The sequence below is a fragment of the Nyctibius grandis genome, chromosome 3 (assembly GCF_013368605.1).
Source record: "Nyctibius grandis isolate bNycGra1 chromosome 3, bNycGra1.pri, whole genome shotgun sequence".
Lineage (NCBI taxonomy): Eukaryota > Metazoa > Chordata > Aves > Nyctibiiformes > Nyctibiidae > Nyctibius > Nyctibius grandis.
In genome coordinates this window covers 31,750,952-31,773,150 of record NC_090660.1, presented here as the reverse complement: position 1 = coordinate 31,773,150, position 22,199 = coordinate 31,750,952, and the positions used below count along the sequence as shown (strand labels likewise).

General features: G+C 38.7%; 1 protein-coding gene across 1 annotated transcript in view; it reads left to right on the top strand.

The window, feature by feature from the left end:
- The window catches only part of ADCY2 (adenylate cyclase 2), a 236,481-nt gene that overhangs the window by 18,351 nt on the left and 195,931 nt on the right, over positions 1-22,199 (top strand). The window contains exon 2 of the mRNA XM_068397286.1: positions 1,068-1,265. Coding sequence (XP_068253387.1) covers positions 1,068-1,265 — 198 coding nt within the window. The remainder of the gene's footprint in view (positions 1-1,067; positions 1,266-22,199) is intronic.

Below are 22,199 nucleotides of genomic sequence, written 5' to 3'. Positions count from 1 at the left end.
GTTATTTCTTTGTGCTTAGATGTCTTAGAAATCATCAAGCAGGTACTTCCAGATTGTTCCCAAGATTTCACCAGCATGAATAAATGTTTACGAGGCTTTTCTGCATGAAGTGTGTGGTTAGTGGAGGATTTTATACTCTTGCAACAGTAGCATTTGGGGCCTGCTTTTGCAATCCTTGTTGCTGCAAATGAGGCTGTTAAAATGTGTAACAGCTGCCGGAATGAGTAAGGATCCTATGACCAGACTTTGATATAGTGCTGTTGTACTTCAACCAGAGATACTTTTGAACATGTACAGGAATATAAAATAAAATATTTATTCTTTTTTTAATGCATCCATCACTAGATGACTTACTTAAAGATATTAGTGTAGTCACTTCCATGTAAGTTCTGTAAATAAATTTAAATATTGTTTATTCTGAATCTCACTTCAAGTTAGATTCTAGTCCTTGCTCCAGGTGTTGTTTGCACATTTTGGATTAAGCAGTTGGTAGGAAAAAATGTATATATGTAATCTAGAGCCCATCCTTCCAGATAAATACTTTAAACAGAAGGAAAATGTGTAGTACCTGGCAAATATCACTGTCAAATAGGCTTTTATGGAGTTAAGGACACATAGCTGATTTGGGAGGCATTCTGACAGCTGCAGTCTTCAGTGGGGATGCGTGAATTTCACTTGCAAACCACACTAATCAGAGAAATCTTTTGAGTTCTGGAGCAGAAAGGCTGTGCCGCTTCTGCAGATTGGGTTTGCCTTTTAATTTGCTCAGTCCTGCAGGCCTGGTACGTTACTGTAGTGTGATTTACAGTTTTCTCAATCTGCTTCAGTTCCTCAATTTAGTAAAAGAAGTGCCATGCAGTAGTGTTGTTAATAGTTGTTTATGAAGTTCATACTCCAAAGAACAACTCCTTCCAGTGAAAGAAATCCTATTTTGATCCATCTCACTTTTGATATTCAGCTACATCTTTCTGAGATCCCCATGAGCAATCAGTTTAGAGTATGTTATTGCTGTCTGACCTTTAAGTACATTAGTTTTTAACTTCCTTTTCACTTTCCTCTGTTTCCAGGAAATTGAAGACCATGTGGCATTTTTAATAACTGTTCCAACGGCCCTAGCAATTTTTTTCGCTATATTTATCCTAGTCTGCGTAGAACCTGTATTTAAGAAGCTGCTTCGTATATTTTCTCTGGTGGTCTGGGTATGTCTTGTTGCCATGGGATATCTCTTTATGTGTTTCGGAGGAATCATCTGTCCCTGGGACCAGGTAAGACTGTCATTATTATTAATTTTGCTTCACTGAGTACACTTCCAAGAACCATTCTATGCAAAAGTATTTGCATTAACTTTTGTGGGACATCTCGTGAAATGTTTTTGTGACTAAGTGTTTGCATGCTGAAACTCCTCCCATCTGTTTTATAAATACCAAAGAGATGTGCATACTTAGGATGTGGAAATATTTGAAGGATTTTGCTTTTATATTTTTAAGCTCCTTTGCGTAATGAACATTTGATTCCAGCCACCAACTTCTTTGTATATTGAATATTTGATTCTAGTGACCAATTAACATGGCAGAAATGCTATTTTTGTTCAAGACTGCTGATGATGTCTTCTTCAGCTTAAAATGTTCAAGCTCTCAATGTAGGCTTTCTGTGGTCTTCAAGATGTTCTCTAGCAACATGTGAGAAAAAAGGACTGTGAGTTTCCTTGCATTTCTAGGGAAATAAATGAGTAGAGAAACAGTGAAGTACCCTTAACATTTTTTACATTTTGTAATGAAGGCAAAGCAAAAATCTAATTGCATTTTAATAGCAGCACTTTTGAAATACCTATAAATGATGTGCAATATCCAGTGCTCCTCCTGATCAATTCCGTGTTCTGCCAAATCCTTTTCCTTTTCCCAAGCCTCTCTACATGGCAATGCTGCTGATATAATAAGTGTAAAACCCTTCAAAGGATGGAAAAAAGCTCTAAAATATATCAATATGTCCTCTGAAAATTTCATGCTGATTCCATGAGTATGTTATAACCTTTAAATGGTAGTGCTGTATCTGGGGTGCCTTCTAGGTCTTTAAGATAAACTTGAAACAAATTCTCTGACTTACTATTCAGATCTTGCAAAGACTTATGCAAATACTGAACTTTAAGTGTGCAAGTAGTTCCTTTAAAATCTTTAATTCAAATGATTTAAATTACCGGTGTATGTTGGTAATATTAGTTTTGGAGTCCTTACCTTTGTGGGTTGGGTGACTTATATTCTCATTTTCTTGGAAGGTTCAGGGATTAATTAACTAGGAAACCACCTTCCTGTTTTTTTTTTTTGGGAGGGGAGGGAAAGTTAAAGTATTTGGAACTGCCAAACCAGGCCACACTTGCATGTAATAAAAGCAAATCAAAACATGTAATATTTTTCTCTAGATGCAGATTTCACCACGGGAGACCCAGAATCTTTGTGATATCAAGTCTAGATAATTCATATGTTTTTTCGGTTTTGATTTATTTATTTTCATTGCCAGTTGCGGGATATCATGCTAGAATATTTCAGGTTTTCAAGCTTAGATGCAAATATTTCATTAGCCGTATTTTTTGTTCATTGCAAATTCTACTGAGTTTAATTTTGTTATTTTAAAGATATGATAATGATTTTCAGAAGCATGTGGTATAAAAGAGATCTAAGAGGGATGCTGATGTGTCGGTCCTTGGGTTGTATTTAGCCTGTGAAGATGGTTTGTCCTGCCTTGCTTTCCTCTTAGGAAAAATGTAGGCATTCCCACAGCATGGGAGAGACGTGGCTGGCTGTGTGAGGCAGGAAGGGCTGCAGAGCTCCGGGGAAAGGCATTGTCTGCCCGCAGGTTGCCAGGACACAAGTTTCAGTCCGCTCCTTGCTTTGCGTGCAAGCGCTGCTTGGAGAAGAGGATATTTGGGAAGGAGCTGCATTGATTGCTCTGCCAGCAGCAGCCGGCTCCGGGCAGCTGCCTTGCCTAGAGCTGCCACAGGCTCCAGCCCAGAGCGGGCAGGGCTTTTCCAGAAAGCCTTGACTCGGCTGCAGATGTGTGGCTTAACTCCACCATGGAATCATAAAATCATAGAATCATTTTGGTTGGAAAGGACCTTTAAGATCATCAAGTCCAACCATTAACCTACCACTACCAAATCCACCACTAAACAATATCCCTAAGCACCATGTCTACACATCTTTTAAATCCCTCCAGGGATGGTGACTCAACCACTTCCCTGGCCAGCCTGTTTCACTGCTTGATAACCCTTTTGGTGAACACATTTTTCCTGATATCTAATCTAAACCTCCCCTGGTACAACTTGAGACCATTTCCTCTCATCCTATCACTTGTTACCTGGGAGAAGAGATTGACACCTGCCTCGCTACAGCCTCCTTTCAGGTTGTTGTAGAAAGCGATAAGGTCTCCCCTCAGCCTCCTTTTCTCCAGACTAGTCAACCCCAGTTCCCTCAGCTGCTCCTCATAAGACTTGTTCTCTAGACCCTTCACCAGCTTTGTTGCCCTTCTTTGGACTCTCTCCAGCACCTCAATGTCTTTCTTGTAGTGAGGGGCCCAAAACTGAACACAGCACTCAAGGTGCGGCCTCACCAGTGCCGAGTACAGGGGGATGATCACTTCCCTTGTCCTGCTGGCCACACTGTTTCTGATACAAGCCAGGATGCTGTTGGCCTTGGCCATCTGGGCACACTGCTGGCTCATATTCAGCTGGCCGTCGATTAACACCCCCAGGTCCTTTTCCATCAGGCAGCTTTCCAGCCACTTTTCCCCAAGCTTGTAGCGGTGCATGGGGTTTTTGTGACCCAAGTGCGCACGACCCGATGCTTAGCCTTGCTTCTTTGGCATCTGGCAGGAGAGGGCTGGTGCCATGGTGGCCCCTGGCCACTGCTACGAGTTGGAGGTCGTGTGGTTCCCTGCAGTGGGACCCCTCACTTCCCCAAAACCATTTTTTTTCCCTCTTTGGATAGCAGCGCTGTTTTGGTGATCACTTTTGTAGGTATACTTCTGCCTGGTGTCAGTTAAGAGTAAACTATGGAAATAAGGGAATCTTTCTGGGAATTTGACATCTTACACAATAGAGTAATTGCAGGTTTGATGTTTTTGAATGTTTGTAAAAAAAAGTGAGCTGTAAAATACTGCCGCGTATTCCCGTGATGCTCATGTTTTGATTGCTCTGCATCAAGAGTACGTAGGTCAATAATTGATGTTCGCTTCTGTAATTACATGTGAAAGCAAATCTGAAAAATCCTTCCTCAGTGATCACTGACAGTTTCTTTGTTGAAGTTTTACATCTTTTGAATTTTGAAACCATTTTGCTTGATTTACTACGGTGTTCTTGTTCCTTTATGCTTTTCATGAAAGAAAAGAAACATGATGTAAAATTTAAATTAGTTCTGTTTCAAATATGTCTTTGTCAGCATAGCTAATTAGAAAATTATTATGAGAAATAAAAAAAAAGAGCCAATTCATGCACACTTATTTACTAAACAAGTGCTTTATTTTAATTTTCTTCAAATTACAGCCTAACTTTTGTTCTGGTCCAGCAGAGTTTAAAAATACTCTTTTCATCATATCTTTAATGTCTTCTGAATCCTAAGCTTGTTAAGAATATAGCATTTCTTAATTGTGCTAGTAACTATTGAAAGATAAATTTTCTGCATACCATAGTTTATAGAAAGAACATGTTATTCTCTCATTTGTGTACAAGCCTTCTCCCTTTAAAAGACAACTCTGCATCCTTTAAATTTTGGCTTAATAATTTTAATGTTCCTTTTGGCTGCTTGCAACTGCTAAATGCAGTTTTTCTCTGTTGTCTGAAGGAACCTGAGGTGTGAACTTTTGCAGCTTTTTTGTGCAAAAAAATACCACTTCAGAGAGACTATTTTGGTTATGAACTCAATATATATTTAATGCAGAACAGTTCCTCCTGAGCCTGCAGGCACATAGCTCAAATAACTTTCACGAATAGTAGAGGGCTGGAAATGAAGTGGTTGGTCAGGACCATTGTTTTTTTGTTAGAAACCTGTGGGCTGATGTGAAATAAGTGCAAATCATAATTGGTTTCAGCTATTGTTCTGCTGTCCCTGCAGACTGCTTTTATCTGTCTGCATTTCCTTGTCACTTGTTCAGCTGTAGCTACAGCTTTGGGGAGAAAGCTATTATCAGGTAGGTATCTGGCCACTGTTTGAAGGGGGAAGGCAGCGCAGTTGTAGGTGGTTACTTCATCCCTTGGGCTGGTCTGCAAGCCCTGTACTGGCTCTGTAATTGCCTGCTGAGCCTGATCGAAAAGACTGTTATTGTCACTGGGCTACGTGGGCATAATCACAAACCTGTAGAAGCACAGAATGGTTTTGGTTGGAAAGGACCTTTAAGATCATCAAGTCCAACCATCGACCAGGATATCTGCACTATCAATCAACCTTACTAACTTATATCTTACGTGAGTCCAGGCTCCCTTGCGCCTCTATATGGACAATGAAGAGAAGCAAATACATTGAGAGGGAGATGAAGGGTGCCTTAGTGAGGCAGTGGGTAGCTTTAGGTGAAAAAAATTAGGACAGCGATGACAAGTGTCTTTGGTACCTGATTAACTTTTTTAAAGAAGTGTGGCAACTCTCTCTTGTTGGTGTCAGTCCAAGTTCCTGTCAGTGCCAAACTTGGCAGTGGAGCCCCTAGTTTTCCCTGGTGGCCCAGGGAACTTAGATGCTTTGACAGGACCTACACATACTACACTGTGTTACAGCATGGGAGAGAGGCTGGGCTGTCTGGTAGGACACTTGGCCTACCAGACACTTGACCTCATGGGACACTTGGCTGGGGTTTGTAGGAAAGAAGTAGAGCAAAGGAAGTCACACAGAAGCTCAGAGAGCGCAATTACCTGCTGGCAGTTCTTTCCAAATCTAAGGTGTGAGCAATAATGTGCGGAGATGGTTTCAGTGAGGAAAGACCCAAGGGCAATGCTTAGAAAGGCCCGTGCAGAAATCGGAGGGTGGTGTGTTTGATGGAGGGCCAGTAATGCAAGGCACGCAAGCTGAGGAAGTGGTGCTGGTGGAAAAAGGTGATGTGTGGATTTTGTCGTGTTAGGTCTTTCCCTGCTGTAGAAAGGAGCACCTTTCCTTACAAAATGTAAATCCTGTACCTATCTGTAAAGTTACATGCCAGGGAATGAATTTAAATTAGTTTCCTCTTGTTTCACTGACAGTGTAGTTATTGTACAACAGTCGCCTTTCCATGTCATCCTCTGACATGTCTAATACTTCCTCAGCCTTTTATACAGGGTGTATATAAATATGTCATAGCACATTGATATCAGTGGGTAAAAAGAGCTCCTAAAGCATACAGTGGATGATATAAAAAAAGAGAGTAATTATACAGCATTATACTAGTCTAATGAATTCTATCATTGCTGGATTTTGGTATTCAATTCTACTTAATTATAAATACGTTTGCACAGCCCAGGCACCAGATGTGTTCCTCCTCGTCTATATTCAGTTATAGCACAGAATTTACTTCAAGCAGGATTTGACAGTTCTGGTTTCCGAAAAAAATTATCCACAGTGTGTTGTGTTTAGAATATATGTTTAGCTATTTTAGCCTAAATGCTACTTTTTGAGCTGAATCTAAAGCACTTTTTTTGTTTTGTTTTGATGTGTTGGTATGGAACGGTTCAATTTGGGCCTTGGAGCAGCCCTAGTTTACAAAGTGCAGGCAAAATTTTCTGTATTAGTATTTAGAACTCTAATTTTTTTGATACTCTCTTGGCACCTGAGGATATCCGTCTGTTGTGTGCTGAGGGGTGAGAGCCTGCACAGAGTTTCTGCAGCTGTGGTAATTAGCTGCTGTATTAGGCTGCGAGGAGAACCAATGGGTCTGCAGAAAGGGAAGAATTTTCTTTGTACAGAATTACATCAGGTCTGATTTTCACACCTTGCTTGGGACCTGCCTTACCTAAAGTCAGCCCTGCCGTAAATTATTAATAACTTGTTGTGTGTTTAAGCAGTGCAAAAAAAAAGGAGTTAGATGTTTGAGAAGGAGAACAGGGCGGGTGCTGAAGCCTCTGCGGCGCAGGAAAGCGAGGATGAGCTGTACCGCCGGCTCGGGTTCTGGAGTGTGGGGGAGACTTGACATTTTTTCAACTTCAAAGTTAATCAGGGTATTATCAGGAATGAGTATCCCAGGCAAGGAACTAAATCTTGTAGGTGCATGGTTCAGTACTTTGTAGGTGAATAGTCACCTGAAAAAGGACATAAGGAAAACCAGGAGACTTGTATGACAGGGGCAGATACTGCCTGGGAGATGACACTGTGCTTTAGGAGTAGGTGTGATAGAAAAGGAAGAAACCGACAATCCGCAAGTATAAGCCATATTTGCAGTTATATTTGAGGAAGGAGAAGGACAGATTATTTTTATCTTAATATTCATTTTTTTATAGACATATGAAGTCATAGGCTTAATAGCAAGACATTTAAATGTGTTTATCAAGTCTGGTATGGCTATATCTGTATGGAAGACAGGAAAAAGCTGAGCTACTAGAGACCTGCCAGTCATTAAATTAAGTAATACAGTAGATTAATATAGTGAAATAGTGTGTGGAGCCTTGGAAAACCCTATTAGCATAACTGATGAGCCATTGTTAACCTTTGGTATGTCATGGCAATGCATTGTGATAGCTGTTCATGGAAAGAGAGCTGATTTCTTTTTTAAATGGGAAAAGCAGTTTTGTAAAAAAATAAATAAATCTGTTTTAGTGCCAAATGGAAGACTAGAAGCACTGCTAGAGGAGATGAGCATTATTAAAGTAACTGTACATGTAGATGAAGGGAGATGGCAGCTAGTGGGACTTCAGAGAGCATCAGGCGGGAGGAAGATTGCTGGCTGAATTTCTCAGGGAGCTCTCTGGGGAATGTTTGCCTTTATTAGTGCTTTCTGCTAGTGGTGGGGTGACAGAATGTCACTGCTATAATGAAATTTGTTGATGACCCAGTTAAATGATTCCTAATGCAGCAAAAGATCAGAATGTTATGGGCAAGGCAAGCATGACCTTGAGGACTGCAGTAATAGCAACTAGATGAAATTTAATAATAGGAAATGTGAGGTGCCTGCATTTGGGAACTAGCAGCAGAAATTTCAGCTGTAGGCTGAGAGTTCATCAGTAGAAAATGAACCAGGACAAGCAAAATGAAGAGGAGGAGCTTTAGTTGGTCACTGAGTCATTAGGATATGCATCCTGAAAAGACTCAGTTGTGATGGCACAGCATGCAGCTAAGGATGAAACCTCACCTGGATGACTATGTATATTTCTGGTCACTTACATTCAAAAAGATAAACTGAATCTGGAACAAATGCAGAGAGCACCAAGTGAGATCACCAGGAGGAAGGAGAGTTTTGTCAGAGGAAATGAGAAGAGCTTGACTTGGGTATAGATAAGCAGAAGAATGCTGAGAGTGGTGTGACTGCCATCTACAGATAATTCGTGGTTGCAAACAGCAGATTTGAGGAGAAGTTACAGAAGAGAAAGGATTATTGACACATACACACACACACAAAAAAAATCAGCCAGACATTAGTAAAATCTAATCTGGAAATTGGAATAAATCCCTTAGCCATTAGGGCACTGGGTTTGTGGAGTGGCTAATATCCTCAGGATAACAAAGATTAAAATAATGAATTGGTTTTACAGTGGAATGCTGTCCTTAGCTGAGAGTCATTCAGTGTCTTCAATAGCAGGGACATGGACTTCAGTGATCCAGGAGCATCCTTTTAGTTCTTTATTCCTATGCACTACTTACATCTGGGGACTACTGAACTAGTTTAAATGACAGTCTACTTTGACCCGTGCCTGAAGTTCATCTAAAAACTGAAGAGATGGATTTTCCGAGTTATGAAAGTTCAGGGCTTTTTGCTATTTAGGTGTCTCTTACCCTTCCAGCATTCTTCTGGAGCAGTAGTCTCAAAAATTATAACATCAGGGGATAATAATCTTGCTATATTTCTGATCTCTTCAGGCATTCATTATAAGGCTTATGAGAGAGGTTTAATGCAATAAAAAGTAGAAGAGACTGGATGTGTCCTGCACCTACATCAGAAGAACTTTATGAGACCCTTGTTTCCCTGCTAGTTTATTTTTCTTTACTCCATTTCCTGTAGTGATTTTTCCATCTCAGAGTGTACAATTAAGTACAAAGGCTGAGCTGATTGTAGATTTCATCAGGATTATTGCATAGTTTGTGTGCGGTGTGATATTTGCTGTGCAAGTCATGTGGATGAATTTTGCTAAGGGAAGCGTTAAGGTAACTCCATCAAAGTACAATAAAAATGTGAGTCTCAGATAAATATGGAGAACCAAATGTGGCAAGATTTTTCTCTCTGATGGGAAGTAACACTTATCTATAAGAATATTAATGTTTCTGAGAGTACTGAAACTAAGCAATGCTAATTTCAAATATCATCATATTGTTCGAATGTTGCTGAAGAGACCAGATGACAAATGGAGATTACTAACGTAAGCCATTCATAAGGCTTCTTATGTGCTTAAAAATTAATTTGACATTAGGAAATAAACATTTAATAATTTCATTGTACATATTAGTTAACAATTACTTCTATGATGGAGCTACCAGAGAACCATTAAAGAAGCTATCCAGAATGTCATGTTAGCAAGTGTAATTTAGGGTAGCCATGCAAGCCTTTACCTTTCATTAGAATTGTTTTCCACTCAGAAAAGTGACAGTTTACCTGACTTCCAGGTAGGGAAGGTTTTGGCATGACAGTGCGTGATTCTCTTGGTTTGAGCTCCTTGACTTTTCTTACCTGTCTGCCATGGAAAAACTTGCACCTTTCCATGGCCATTGGATATGATATTGTCTGGTTTTATTTTTGTGACTTGGGTAATGAAGGGGTGTATCATCATAGATCCTGACCTTTGGTCATTTCTCACCATTTGTCTCAAATCTCTTTCTGTTTGCAGGTTTCTAGTGCTGTAATAATTCAGCTAGTGAGCTGTTACACAAAGAAAAAATAAAATAGATGGTGAAAATGTTTCCTACAAGCTGCATAAGAAGACCTCAGTTTACTTGTTTGAGGGTGTTTCCTGTTCCTGTAGCTTTTATGAAGTTTCAGGCATAACTGTGGTGCTAAGTAAATAAATTTTCGTATCTGCATTGTCACAAGATCACTTCTTTTTTAGTCTAGGAAGTAGGTAACAGAATTTCCCCCCATGTGCTTGCAGTTTGTAATGTGCTGGCTGTGAAATGCCTTTCAGTTTCACTTGCCAGTGTACAAATCTACAGTGCTATGCAGATATTAGGAAACATTGCTTACCTTAAATTAACTAATATTTGAAAGAAAGCGATGTGGTCTGCTGGTTACAGATTTGTTGACAAGCAAAGTGCTATGTTTGTAGAGTTTTTCAAAAGAGCTAAAGAGGTAGAAATACATTTGATGTAGTAAGGCTCACTCAATATGAGTTGTAGAAGATAAGATGTATGTTTAAGTTTTATACATTCATGTGAAAAAATATAATTTGTAAAATTTATATGAATAAATTTTTATAGATATCTTAAATGCACAAATATAACTATGGCATAGAATTATGTTATTGTATGATTTTAAATGTGTTTAAGTTCAGATTTTTAAGAATAATGTATAATTAAAATATAAGTTATATAAATAATTATACACTATAAATTGTAAATTTCTTGAGAACTAGAAAACAAATGTGCTTTCAAGAGATTATTCGTGTTCATTTAGTGATTTTTTTTGGTTTTGTTTTATTTTACTATATTACAAAATAATATTTTTGTACACAAAGCACTGTATGTTGCTAGTTTATTGGGACATAGCTTTTATGTTTATATTGCCTTAATTCAGCAATAGGCTCTTTAGGAAAACAGGAAGGAGAAAAATAATGGACTAAGATAATAGTCACTTCTCAGAAAACATTTCAGTGTTACTGAGGGACAATCTCAGAAGTATTTATCTTTTATGATTTTGCTACCTCTTTAGGTAATGTGTGAGACTGATTTACATGTTGATAGGAGAAGGGCTGAGAACAGGAAAGGCAAGAGGACTTCGGCAGGTTTCAAAAGGAGCAATCTTTCAAAAGGGAACCAGTAACTACTTGGGAGATCCAAATCGGGCAGAAGGACGCAACATCTCCCAGCTTTGATATTGTGGAAAGGCTAAGCCTTCTGGGTCACTATCACAGGAACTTAGATGCCAGTTAGGACTGTGTTTGTCTTTTAAAAGCTTTGTTTCTTCTGCAAAAATAAAAAGTACTTGAGTGCTAAGAAGCAGCATTGATCAGACTGTCTTCGTCTGACAACAGTAGTTGTTACTGCTCATCCTCACACAAGGAAGAGGCACAGTCACCCCAGTTCATCTGAACTTAAAGGGTGAGAGCAGCGAACATTAAGTAGTTTAAGCGAAAGCCCAGGCAGGCTTCACTGATTTTGAGGATTTGGGGCAGGGTATGTTTAAAAAAACATCAACAAAACCACAAAAAAACCCCAAAACAACAAACTGAAATACTAGAGGTTTCATTCAGAGCAACCAAAAAGCCAAGAGAATTGCAACAAAAAACAAGAAAAACCTTTTCAGTCTATTGGGGAAAAAACCCAGCCTCTGTCCCTCCACACACATGTATTCGCAAGGCTTAAAAAAAAAAAAATCATGTTTTCATGCAGTACAGCATGCGCTGTTGTGCTGGTTAGGAAAAAGGTACATTTCAGTTACTACTACAAAGCTTCATATTGATTTTATAGCTTAAAATAATCTTGCTGTAAAATAACACATTGTCAATTTTGTGTAATACCTTAAGTTCTTGAATTATATTGTTCTGGCAGATTTAGTTTGAACAGTTTAGATCTTGACTACATATTAATAGTGTTGGATTCTAGATTGCATTTTTCTTATTTGCTTCTTGTACATACCATTTTAGCTAAGTTATAGATGTATAAAAATTCTGTATCTTACTTTTCAGGGCATTATCTTTGCTTAAATCGGCAAACCTGAATTTCTTCTTAAATGTTCTGATTTCTGTAACACTTGACTGATTTGCAAATATCTTTGTTTTGCAAGAATTGTAGTCAAGATGGCAGGTGGAGTGATGACTTAGTAACTACAACCTCCCTGTCTCATGTATTCACGTGGCATTGCAAAGTAATTTGCATTTTGTAATCTGCACAGTCTCTTTCCACATTAGTGCTTTCTAGATTTCTTCCTTGTAATATCCCAGTTTGAGATGGTTTCTGTAATTTATCAGTTTGCACATTTGTAGTGTGAATGTCCTTTGACTATTTTCTGCTTGTTTTGATTATTTCACAATTCCTTTGTATTCCTTTTTCATCTCTTCCTTTCATACATTTTCTCCTATGTTTGTATCACCTTCTCATATTTACCATGACAGTTGTCTCCTCTCCCACTTATTCATGAAGACAGCCTTTCTTCAATTTAATACATAGTTACTTTTCATCACCCTGTATTTTTTGTCTTGCAGCCAGCTGTAGTCTTCATAACAGTATTTTTTGCTTCACTCAATATGGATGAGTTTACGTAAATAACAATTTTTAGGTGTCATTAGTGACAGTGAAAGTCTTGCAAGTTCAAATATCTGAGTCTCAATTAGAGTTCTGTCATGTTCCCCCTGACCACACTTGCAGTTCTGACCCCCCCAAAAAAAAGACAAGAGCTGTGTGGCAAGGGTTTTTTCTCTTTGTTGGTAGTATAAACAAGCAAGAGATTATGGCTTTATCTTCCAGATTCTGTAATTTTCTTTTGTTTTGTTTTGTTAGTTTGGGATAGAATTGATTCTAAGTAAATAGGATTTTACTTCTTATGTGACAGTATTGTATACATTTTTCTTTATTGTGCTGTTGTTAGTCTTGATCATCAAATTATTTTCCAAATAATTTACAGTGATGAAGGAAATGGATTAAACAGTCTCTTGTATAAAGAAGGTGAACATTTAAATAAATCATATTAAACTACATGTGCCTGAAAACTTCTACTTTCCGTAAAGAACTAAAAAAAAAAAGATCTCATCGCAATTAAATGAAGTAGAGATTTGAGTAAGTCTTTTTTTCTCATGTCACGCTCTGATTACCCATTATGACTGCATATGTTATCTAATGATAGTTCCTGTCAGTGTGTACATATTACTTACACACATATATAAACAAGTATAAAGTGGTGTTTTAAATGACTTTTCACGAAGATGAGATTACAATCTTACTTAGATACACATGGATGCTTTTTATATTCTTCTTGCAATAACCGGAATTTACTCAGCATTTACAAACTTGTTTAAGAATATCAGATATGTTTTTGGGTCTCTGTCAGGTCCAATGTAGCTAAACTGACAGGTCTACTGGATGACCCAGGGTATTGACAAGGGAAGGAAAGTGCGTTGTCTGCATGACATTAATTTGTATATTAAATTCCGTTAAAAGGTCAGGTTGGTGCACAAAAAAAATTGAGAAAGATCATGTTTCTTTGGTCAGATGAAGACTGGAAAGTGAAATCCTGATTGATAACAAAGGCCTGAATGCAGAAAAGTGCAATAAATGCACATTATCATGTGTGAATCATATTTATTTTTAAACTACCACATGATTTGCTCTAGATGAGCACAAGAGTTTCATACTTATTGATGGTGTAGGCAGACGGTTACACGATGTATTTCTCCAGAGGGGCTAGCAAAAGGATCTGTACTTTAATACCTCTTAATTCCTTTTCTTCTCACCTCTCCTTGTTTATTTTTAATCACATTTCAGTAAGTACTACTTTTCTCAAGCCTTGTGAACATTCTGCAAACGGCATTTTACAGTATTACAGGGACATGTAGGGGCCACTGAAGTCTGCTACAAATGGAAAATCTTTCTGGATCCCTAGAATTTGCATGATTTCTGTGACTTATTATTTAGCTAGCAGTAGTGACCACAGATTAGTGATTTACCATAATGTAGAAATGAAGAACAAACCAACTTTGCCTCTTGTGGTGTTGTAGGGTTTGTATTCTCCTTTCTTTACCATGCTGAACAACCACATATCGTAGGGATTTAGAAATAAAATGGGATTTATTGAACAAAATGTCAGGTTTCAGTTTTCAGTGCTTTCGCAATTGTGTTGCGATTCTTACATGAGGGTTTTTTGGGGTTGGTTTTGGTTTTTTTTTAATCTGTTTCATAAAAACAGAGTGAGATTGTCAGGCCAGATGTATCCCTTTGTTCAGGATGGCTGCAGTCTCAGTGAGAGTGGGAGAGGACTGAAGGCATTTTGGACAAGACTTGAGGACAGGAAAAGCAGTGGGACACAGCAGGCCTATTCGTGATGCAGTTAAACTTGTTTATAATTACTGAAGCATTTCAAATTATTAATTCTGATTTTCAAATTACCATCTCACTAATTTTCACTTGAACTTGTAAGATAGTGCATATCTGAAATATTTAGGCAACTTTCAGAATATGCTAGTTTACATCTCTCAGGTTTTGTTAAAAAGAGAAGGTTTCTACTATTACAGAAAAAATAATATTAAAAAAATGTGGGGAATGAGAAAACCTTAATGACTGAAGTATGTCATTCCTGTGAATGCATAAATACATCCCTAGTAGAGCAGACGGAAATCGTTATGCAGTATTAAGACATAATCACCACTGATTTGTGAGAGCTTCTTCCCCACCTCACTGCCTAGTAGTTTTATGGTGGGCAGTCCTGTCTGATCTCGGAGGTTTGGGAATCACTGACAGTGGACCTTGTCAACACAGTAAATTAACCCCGTTATAATATTGCAGTTAGCACACCGATGCAGCCTCTGGTACTTGAGTTAATTCAGATATAGCTGAGGTGACCGTCTGTTTCTACATGCCTCTTAATGTGCAGGAGCCCCAAAATGGGGCAAGCGTGATGTGGGACAGTGATTCGTTCCACCGACATATCCAGAGTGAAACCTTTCCCAGAATGGTATCTCTGATCCAATCTGTCTATCCATCCTCCTAGCAAAAGGCTTTGTTCCGTCCCCAGTCCAGAAAACTGGCTTAAAAGCTACAAAGCAGCCTCCTGTAAGATTGTTCTTGAGTTCTTCTTCATTACAGTTTAAACCTCTTGCAGTGAGAAAACAATGCTATAAAGGCTGTAATTAGATTACTACAGTTAGAAATTCCCAGATGATGTATTGCCGTTGTCCACTTTGACATTTACATAGTTTTAATGTTGACAAACTACCATAGAAGAGCTCAGTTGAGAGTATGTTGCAATCATTAATCCATTGTGCTTGGGCAAGTGTTTTATCATGATTATCAGAAGATATTTGCATGAATACAGGCAGAGGTGACATACGATCTAGTCTCCTTGCACTCAGGAGGTAATGGCTTTTCAGCTTGCTCTGAGGGAAAGGAGAACAGCTGAGGAACCAGCTGGAACAATTCCAATGTTCGTTGGGATCTGAAGCCAAGTAGGAGATTTACCCTCGAGCAGCATCTCTTGTGAACGTCCAAGACTGGCAATAGTTTGACGCCCTTCTGTGCAGCATCTCACACCCCTGTTTTGTCCTTTTTTTATTTCCTGAATCTTAGTATGTTATTTTTAGATGTAATGCAAGACTGGCTATTGCGTTACATGTGCTTATTTTTATTTTAAAGATCTGACTTTCCTTGAATTTTGGAGGATGCATCATGTCCCCATTTATTTAATAGGTCATCATGAAAGTAATACTAAGCAGGGACCATTAAAGGGGATATTGTGTGTGACGAGTGGAAAGTTATTTTTAACCACGGGACTGAAGAGCAGTCTCTTCTATCCTAGTCCTCCAAAAGACAAGAATGACTCATTTACATTTCAGATGAGATACAGATACCGTCTGTTACCAACTTCATTCAGATTTGTGATGAAGACTTCAATAGATTGCTTTTGGATGAATTAAAAAAATTACAGATTATTAAATATGTCAGCAGTAATGTTTGTTTGTTTGTCTCTGATTACACTGGATTTCCAAAAGATAACATATTTGGCCAAATTGCATGCCATATTGCAATTATTTTTTAAAATGTTTCATTTATTTTTATTTTTATTTCAGCCCTTTAAAAACAGTAAGGGATACAGAAAAGCCTTGGTCTCAGAAGCCAAGAACTCTTGAATTCTGTGCTTGGCTTCCCATTTGAAATGTTTTGATGCAAGAAAGAATCAATTTACCACTTGCAGAGTATGAAGTTTAATAAAATATCTTTTTTCTCCCTCGGAATAGTGCCTTTTTTTGAGGTAACATGGAATAGTGAGTTACTTTATCTGGCATCTTTTGTATGTTTCTGTAAAAGAAGCAGCTTTTATGGCTGAAAACTACTGTTTTGTCTATATTCATAGTCAAAAGTGAAGGTTTTATCTGTAGGAGAATGAATTCAGCTACTTGTAACAACAGCTGTTATTTTGGTGGAAGTACTGAAAATTCCTCGTCGGATCGTATTTGTGGATTAGCAGCTGTCACAAGCATTTACCTTTCAGATCTTTCAGGGAGCCCTTGCAAAGCGGAATCGATTGCTTGTCACAGCGGCATTTCGACCACGTCCTACTTTATTGCAGTTCAATAGCGGCGTAAAACCTCCAAGGACCGCTTTGATATGGATCAAGGTAATGCTGTGGAAAGTATTCCTGTTAAGCACTGGGAGAGCACACAAGGTGGCAAGCCCAGCCAAAGGCAGAAGTGGCCAAGAGTGTGCAGAGCCTGTGCAGGGCAGCCTGGGGAAGGACCCTGGGGTGCTGCTGGAGCTTGGGCAGGGCTGACGAACTGGCAGTGATGTCATGCAACTGGCGCTGCCACCGTTTGCCTGCCAGTCTGCTGATCAGAAGCCGGCTCTGGCAGCTCTTCCATCTGGACAAGCCTTTGTGGCTGCATCAAAGATGTGTTGTATGGCGTTGGCTGAAATAATTAAATAGTGTAGGAAAAGAGGTAAGACAGAAATTGGAGCATTCCCATTTGGATGAGGTTATCAAAGGTGTGATTGCTCACCTGCAGCATAGTTCTGCCAGTAGCAAGACATGTGAACTGACAAACCAGGGACCAGAGTGGCTTGTCGGATGCACTCCTGTGCAGCTGGTTATTCGGAGGACAGCTATAATCCATATGTATGTGAGAGAAAGTGGATATGGGGAAGGCAATATGTTTTAGGTCAAAGGATGGTCATAATGAGCTTCCGTGCCATCAGTACAACGAGAAAACGAAGAGCATGTTTCATCTGCAGCGATACTTGGCTTGTTATCTGGACCGAGAAATGGGGTACCTTTTGCTGAATCAGGAAGTGTAGAGATGGGGTCTGTCTGCAATTGCTGCAGACACCCCCGTTCTCCTCTTCCGTGCCCCGCTGTGGAGTAGGCAGGCGGTGTGCTGTACCAGCCCAGAGCGGCACAAAGGAGCGTTGTGTGCTACTGGTTTGCTCAGTGTTGGCTCACGGGGGTGCTGAGGGCTGCTGGCTGCTGGATGCTCCGCACGGTGACCCAGGGGCACGGTGGGGACCGGGCCATGGGGCATGGCAGAGAGTGGCACAGCACGGGGGTGACGGGGAACCTGGTGTTTGTATTTCCTAGCAGAGGAAATCTTAAGTAGGATTTACAGCAGCAGGTGCTTAGTGCAGTGGGAGAAGAGCACGCATTTCTGGAGCTGTTTTCTTTGCCTCTCTTTAAGTGTTACCAGCACTGATCAGTTCTCGCTGCTGGAGGAGAGAACACTGGGCTATGGAGAGTTGGTGAAATGCTCTGAAGGTGGCCATTAACATGTAGCAACCCACAGAAGGTAATTGACTTAGTTTTTGTTGAATTGAAGGTTTCCCTCGCAGGATCCGGGCTATGACATTAACACCTGAAAAAATGACACAAATGAATACTTCTGGTATAATCTTGGTGAGTGTGAGGATAATATCCAATCATTACACAGTATGAAATCACTGAATTTGTTTGTTTATCTGCCTTCATATGATACTGGACAGTGACGATGTAGCCACATTCATGGAATAATACGTACAGATTTGCAGCACAATCTGGACCCGCTCCTCCTGTCAGATGCATCAGAACTTTAACTGCAAGTGTACTTTGTGAATATAATCTTCACATAGATACACTTTCTGTTTTCAGCTGCAACTAAAGTCTAAATAAATATGCACATTATTTTGTGTTATGCAGTCTCCAGGACCTGGGCATAGATATATGATTTATATATATCTAGCTCTCTGTACTTGATTGGAGCTTCAGAACTGTAAATAGTAGCTAGAGATTTCTTTCCTCTCAGGGATAGGGAAGGGATTCAGACAGAAGCAAAATAATGAATTGCCAGTCAATGTACAGTTTTTCTGTCAGTGCCATAAAGATAATACTTGCTTTGCTAGAAGTGACCTCTTTTTTTTGAAGTAGAAAGGATGGAAGAAATTAACATATATTTTACATTTATTGTCACAGGTGTATGATTAGAAGGAACAATTTAAAGTAACAACAGAGAGAAATATCTTCTTCAAATGTGGAAAAACTGATTATGTAAATGGTATTTGGGTAATGCAGTTTCTTCCCCCATACCTGCACTTCAAAGAGATACACCAGCACTGCAGGATAAATGGGATGAAGCAGGCACATATTCAGATCTTCCTCCACCCACTGTCCCCTGCGTTAGTGTTTCTAAATGTTCATTTGAGTACTTCTGAATTCTCATTTTCATCACTGAACAAATCTAAATCCAATCCAGGAACTATCAGCAAAATAACACATCAGAAATCAATCTGGAAACATCCTAATAGTTATGCCACTGTGAAATCAATGTAATGGAGACTAGGATAATATTTTGCATGTCTTTCAGTTATGTTTAGTTAGTCGATTTACCCATGTGAAAGAGCTAATGCTTAGCAGAAAGTCTTGCTATTTGTGCTGCCTTATGTAACACTGGCTGAATTGCTACAGAAGTGACAATGTCTGATGCAGAAGGAAAGCAGCTGATGTTCCAGATACCAATTTGAGTACAAATTTGTAGTTTATAGAACAATGTTACTAAAGTTCTAGATCAGAGTTTTTAAAGCGTTCCTGCTTGAATGCTTCCATCTGGCAACAGCAGCAGCAGCTCTAGGAACCTGAGAGTGTTTATGTGCCATCTGCTGTTTGGGAGCCCTTGTTCTGGATTTGTCAGGAGTTTAGCAGATGAAAAATTAAGATTGAACACTCAGATTTTGATTTCATAGTCATATTCTCATTAGGGGAATACAGCTGGCCTTTATTTCGTGCTACTTAAAAAATCAAGTCTATAGCATCTGTTTAAAAAAAAATATTTTAAAATAGTCAGGAAAAAGAAACCTACCAGAGCTTTCAGTAATTCTAAAATAACTAGCTATCTGAAACACCAGGTAGCTGTATTCCATGTAACACAGAGTTTTCCACTGTGTGCTCATAAGTCCTGTGTCACCTAAAGTGTGGGGTATTGCTTTTCCCATATTTCCATATTTCCCAGTTGTGATTGCTGCTCCCTCTGCCACTACAAGCATGATGGGTTAGCATTAAATCCTCCCATCTTCTTGTCCCAGTTCCTTACAGCCTCTTTCAGGTGCAACCGAATATTTTCAAGTTCAAAATACCTTACTATCTATATAGATATATAATGTCTAGATAGTTTCTAGAAATCTGATTCTGAAGAGCTGTCAAAAAGAGTCAAATCTATCCTCTGTCTAATGCCAGGTGTCTTTAAAATTCCCAGGCTTCTTTCTCTGCCTTGGTGGGAAATTCCATTCTGCATTCTCCTCTTACGAGGTAGGAAAAAATTCCTGGTTCCCCTTGTCATAACCACTGTTGCTTGAAGCTATGTCAAAAGTTGAGGCTTTGCAGTTGCCCTTTAGCTAGTGGATGCTACTGGAAGCCTCTCATGATGGAGAGACCTTTTTGGTTTCCAGTTTTTAAGTAAAAACTGCATGCTGACATCATAGAATTGATCAGAATTCCTAAGTCACACATAGGTTCTAAAGATTACAAATGAGCCATTAGATGCTAGCAAATCAACACAAATATGTGTTTATTTTAGGAAAAAAAACCCCACAAAACAAACAGAAAATATGACATTGAATAAGGACCAGATATGGTTGGTTTCTTCTTTTACTGTTTCTAGGTTTGTCCTCTGTAGCTGCCCCCTTGTACAGCCCAGTTATGTTTGTATGAACAGCACATACACTTTATTGGAATCTAACATGTTTTATGTATGGTAGCTTTTATCTGCACATTTAATTATTTTACTTATTGATAATAAATACTAAATCCAACCATTAAAAAAATTCTTTATATTATATGATGTATTTGAGATTCCTGTTTTAGCAGGACAGGAGATGTTTTCTTGCAGATAACTTGGTCAGTAATGAAAAACAGGGCTGCCAAGGAATGTTTTCTTCAAGAACCATATTTTATCTCAAAAAGTGCACAGAGAAAGCAAGCAAAAACTGTCAAGAAGTCTGAAGGTTAAACAATTATTCTGTCTGAAATTTGTGACTGATTTTAAACATCAGCTTTTAGGGGAGAGCAGGACTGCAGATATCATTTGAAGACGTTTTTAGAATGCCAGCCTTAAAATAGAGCTGTACCTCAGCACTTCTGCAAGGATTTTGTGCATTCAGAAACTTGAATTGTTTAGAGAAATTGTATGGGTCATTGCTTTACCTGAATTTATGTATGCTCTTTTGTAAAACTGAGAGACTAAATCTCTCCTAAGATGGTAGCCTCCCACTCTCCCAAACCCCAAACCACTAAGGACTGAATTCCTCTGTAACAAAAGACCAGTGTAAAATATGACTGGCTTTGCAGTAGATATTTGACCTTGTATTTAAATTCATGTTTCGTGAGCAATGAAGGCCAGACACCAAGTATGTTTAGACTGATACACTGCTGTAGCTTTCTTGAGTGAATACCGTACTGAAAGATGCTATACTAGAAATGAAACTGATTAGTCTTGAAAACAGGGTGAGTGAAAGAAGTTATACCAACAGCAAACTTCTGTGAGAGACAGGCATCCTTTCATTCACCATGGGCAGTTGCAGTCCAGACAGCAAAATAAACAGAGAGAACTGTGTTAGTACTCGTTATGTTCCTGGATGAGACTGACTCTGTTGCTAGTATATATTGATTTAAATCTAGAGAACACTGAGGGAGGAAAAAACCAACTAGGACTGATGAGAAAACGGTTTTAGAACTTGTTATGAATAAATCTGTAACATAATTTTATTTCTTCCTGAGTGATTGATAATTGCTAATTTTTCCCCAAAACTCTCATACTATCAATATGCAGACACGTTATGCATATGCTCTTCTTCTGGACAAATGCCCATTTCTCAGCTTGTTCAAGTTTATGGGTAATCAGTATGGCTTTTAATCCCTGTATAAAGAGTAGAAGATGACTTGTGCATAGTTCTTTTCAAAAACCGAAACTGGGCTGAGCAGAGTTTAAAATTTTTAAATATGATCTCAACGTTATTTTCCCATATGTAAACAGCTCCTGAAGTTGCTAGGGGATGTTTTGCAGTTGGGAATGAATTTGGTCTCTGCAATTGCTAATAGGTGAGTAATGGCTTCGTGAGATAAACCATCCCTATAAATATGTTGCCTGTGACTGTAAAGATGTCTGGGAGCCTTCTGCAAAGCACTAGATCTTCCTGTTCTCCTAGGAGAGCTTGTAAAATTGTTTCTTATTTCAAAACAATTATTATCCTGCAAAATATGGCTTCTAAAGAGAATATCCTCATGAAAGTTTATATATAAATTAATAGTTTGTTGATTCATTTGCAGGCTAGCATAAGGGATAAGAGAAAACCTGGTTTTCCCTTCTGTTGAGCAAATAATCTCAAGATGATATGGATTACTTAACAGAAAACAATCCTTTTTTGCCTGATTGTGTAAATGTGAATCAGGAAAAGAACTGAGCTTTGCTTTTCTTTTACTTAGAAGAAAACTGATCTATATGTTACAGATTTTTGTTACTTGTGTTTTGTCAATGTTGAAAAATAAGTGCTGCATGGCATCAGTCCTCCTGGGAAATGATGTGATCACAACTAGCTTTAGTAATGGAAGGGAAGCAGAAGTGTAGCACGTGTCAGTACTGTATTGATCTTATGGTTATCATTGCTTAATTGTGTTGAAAGTAGAGTTTTCAATATCTTCAGTGGACGCAGAGTTATTTTTTTCCAGATTTGGGT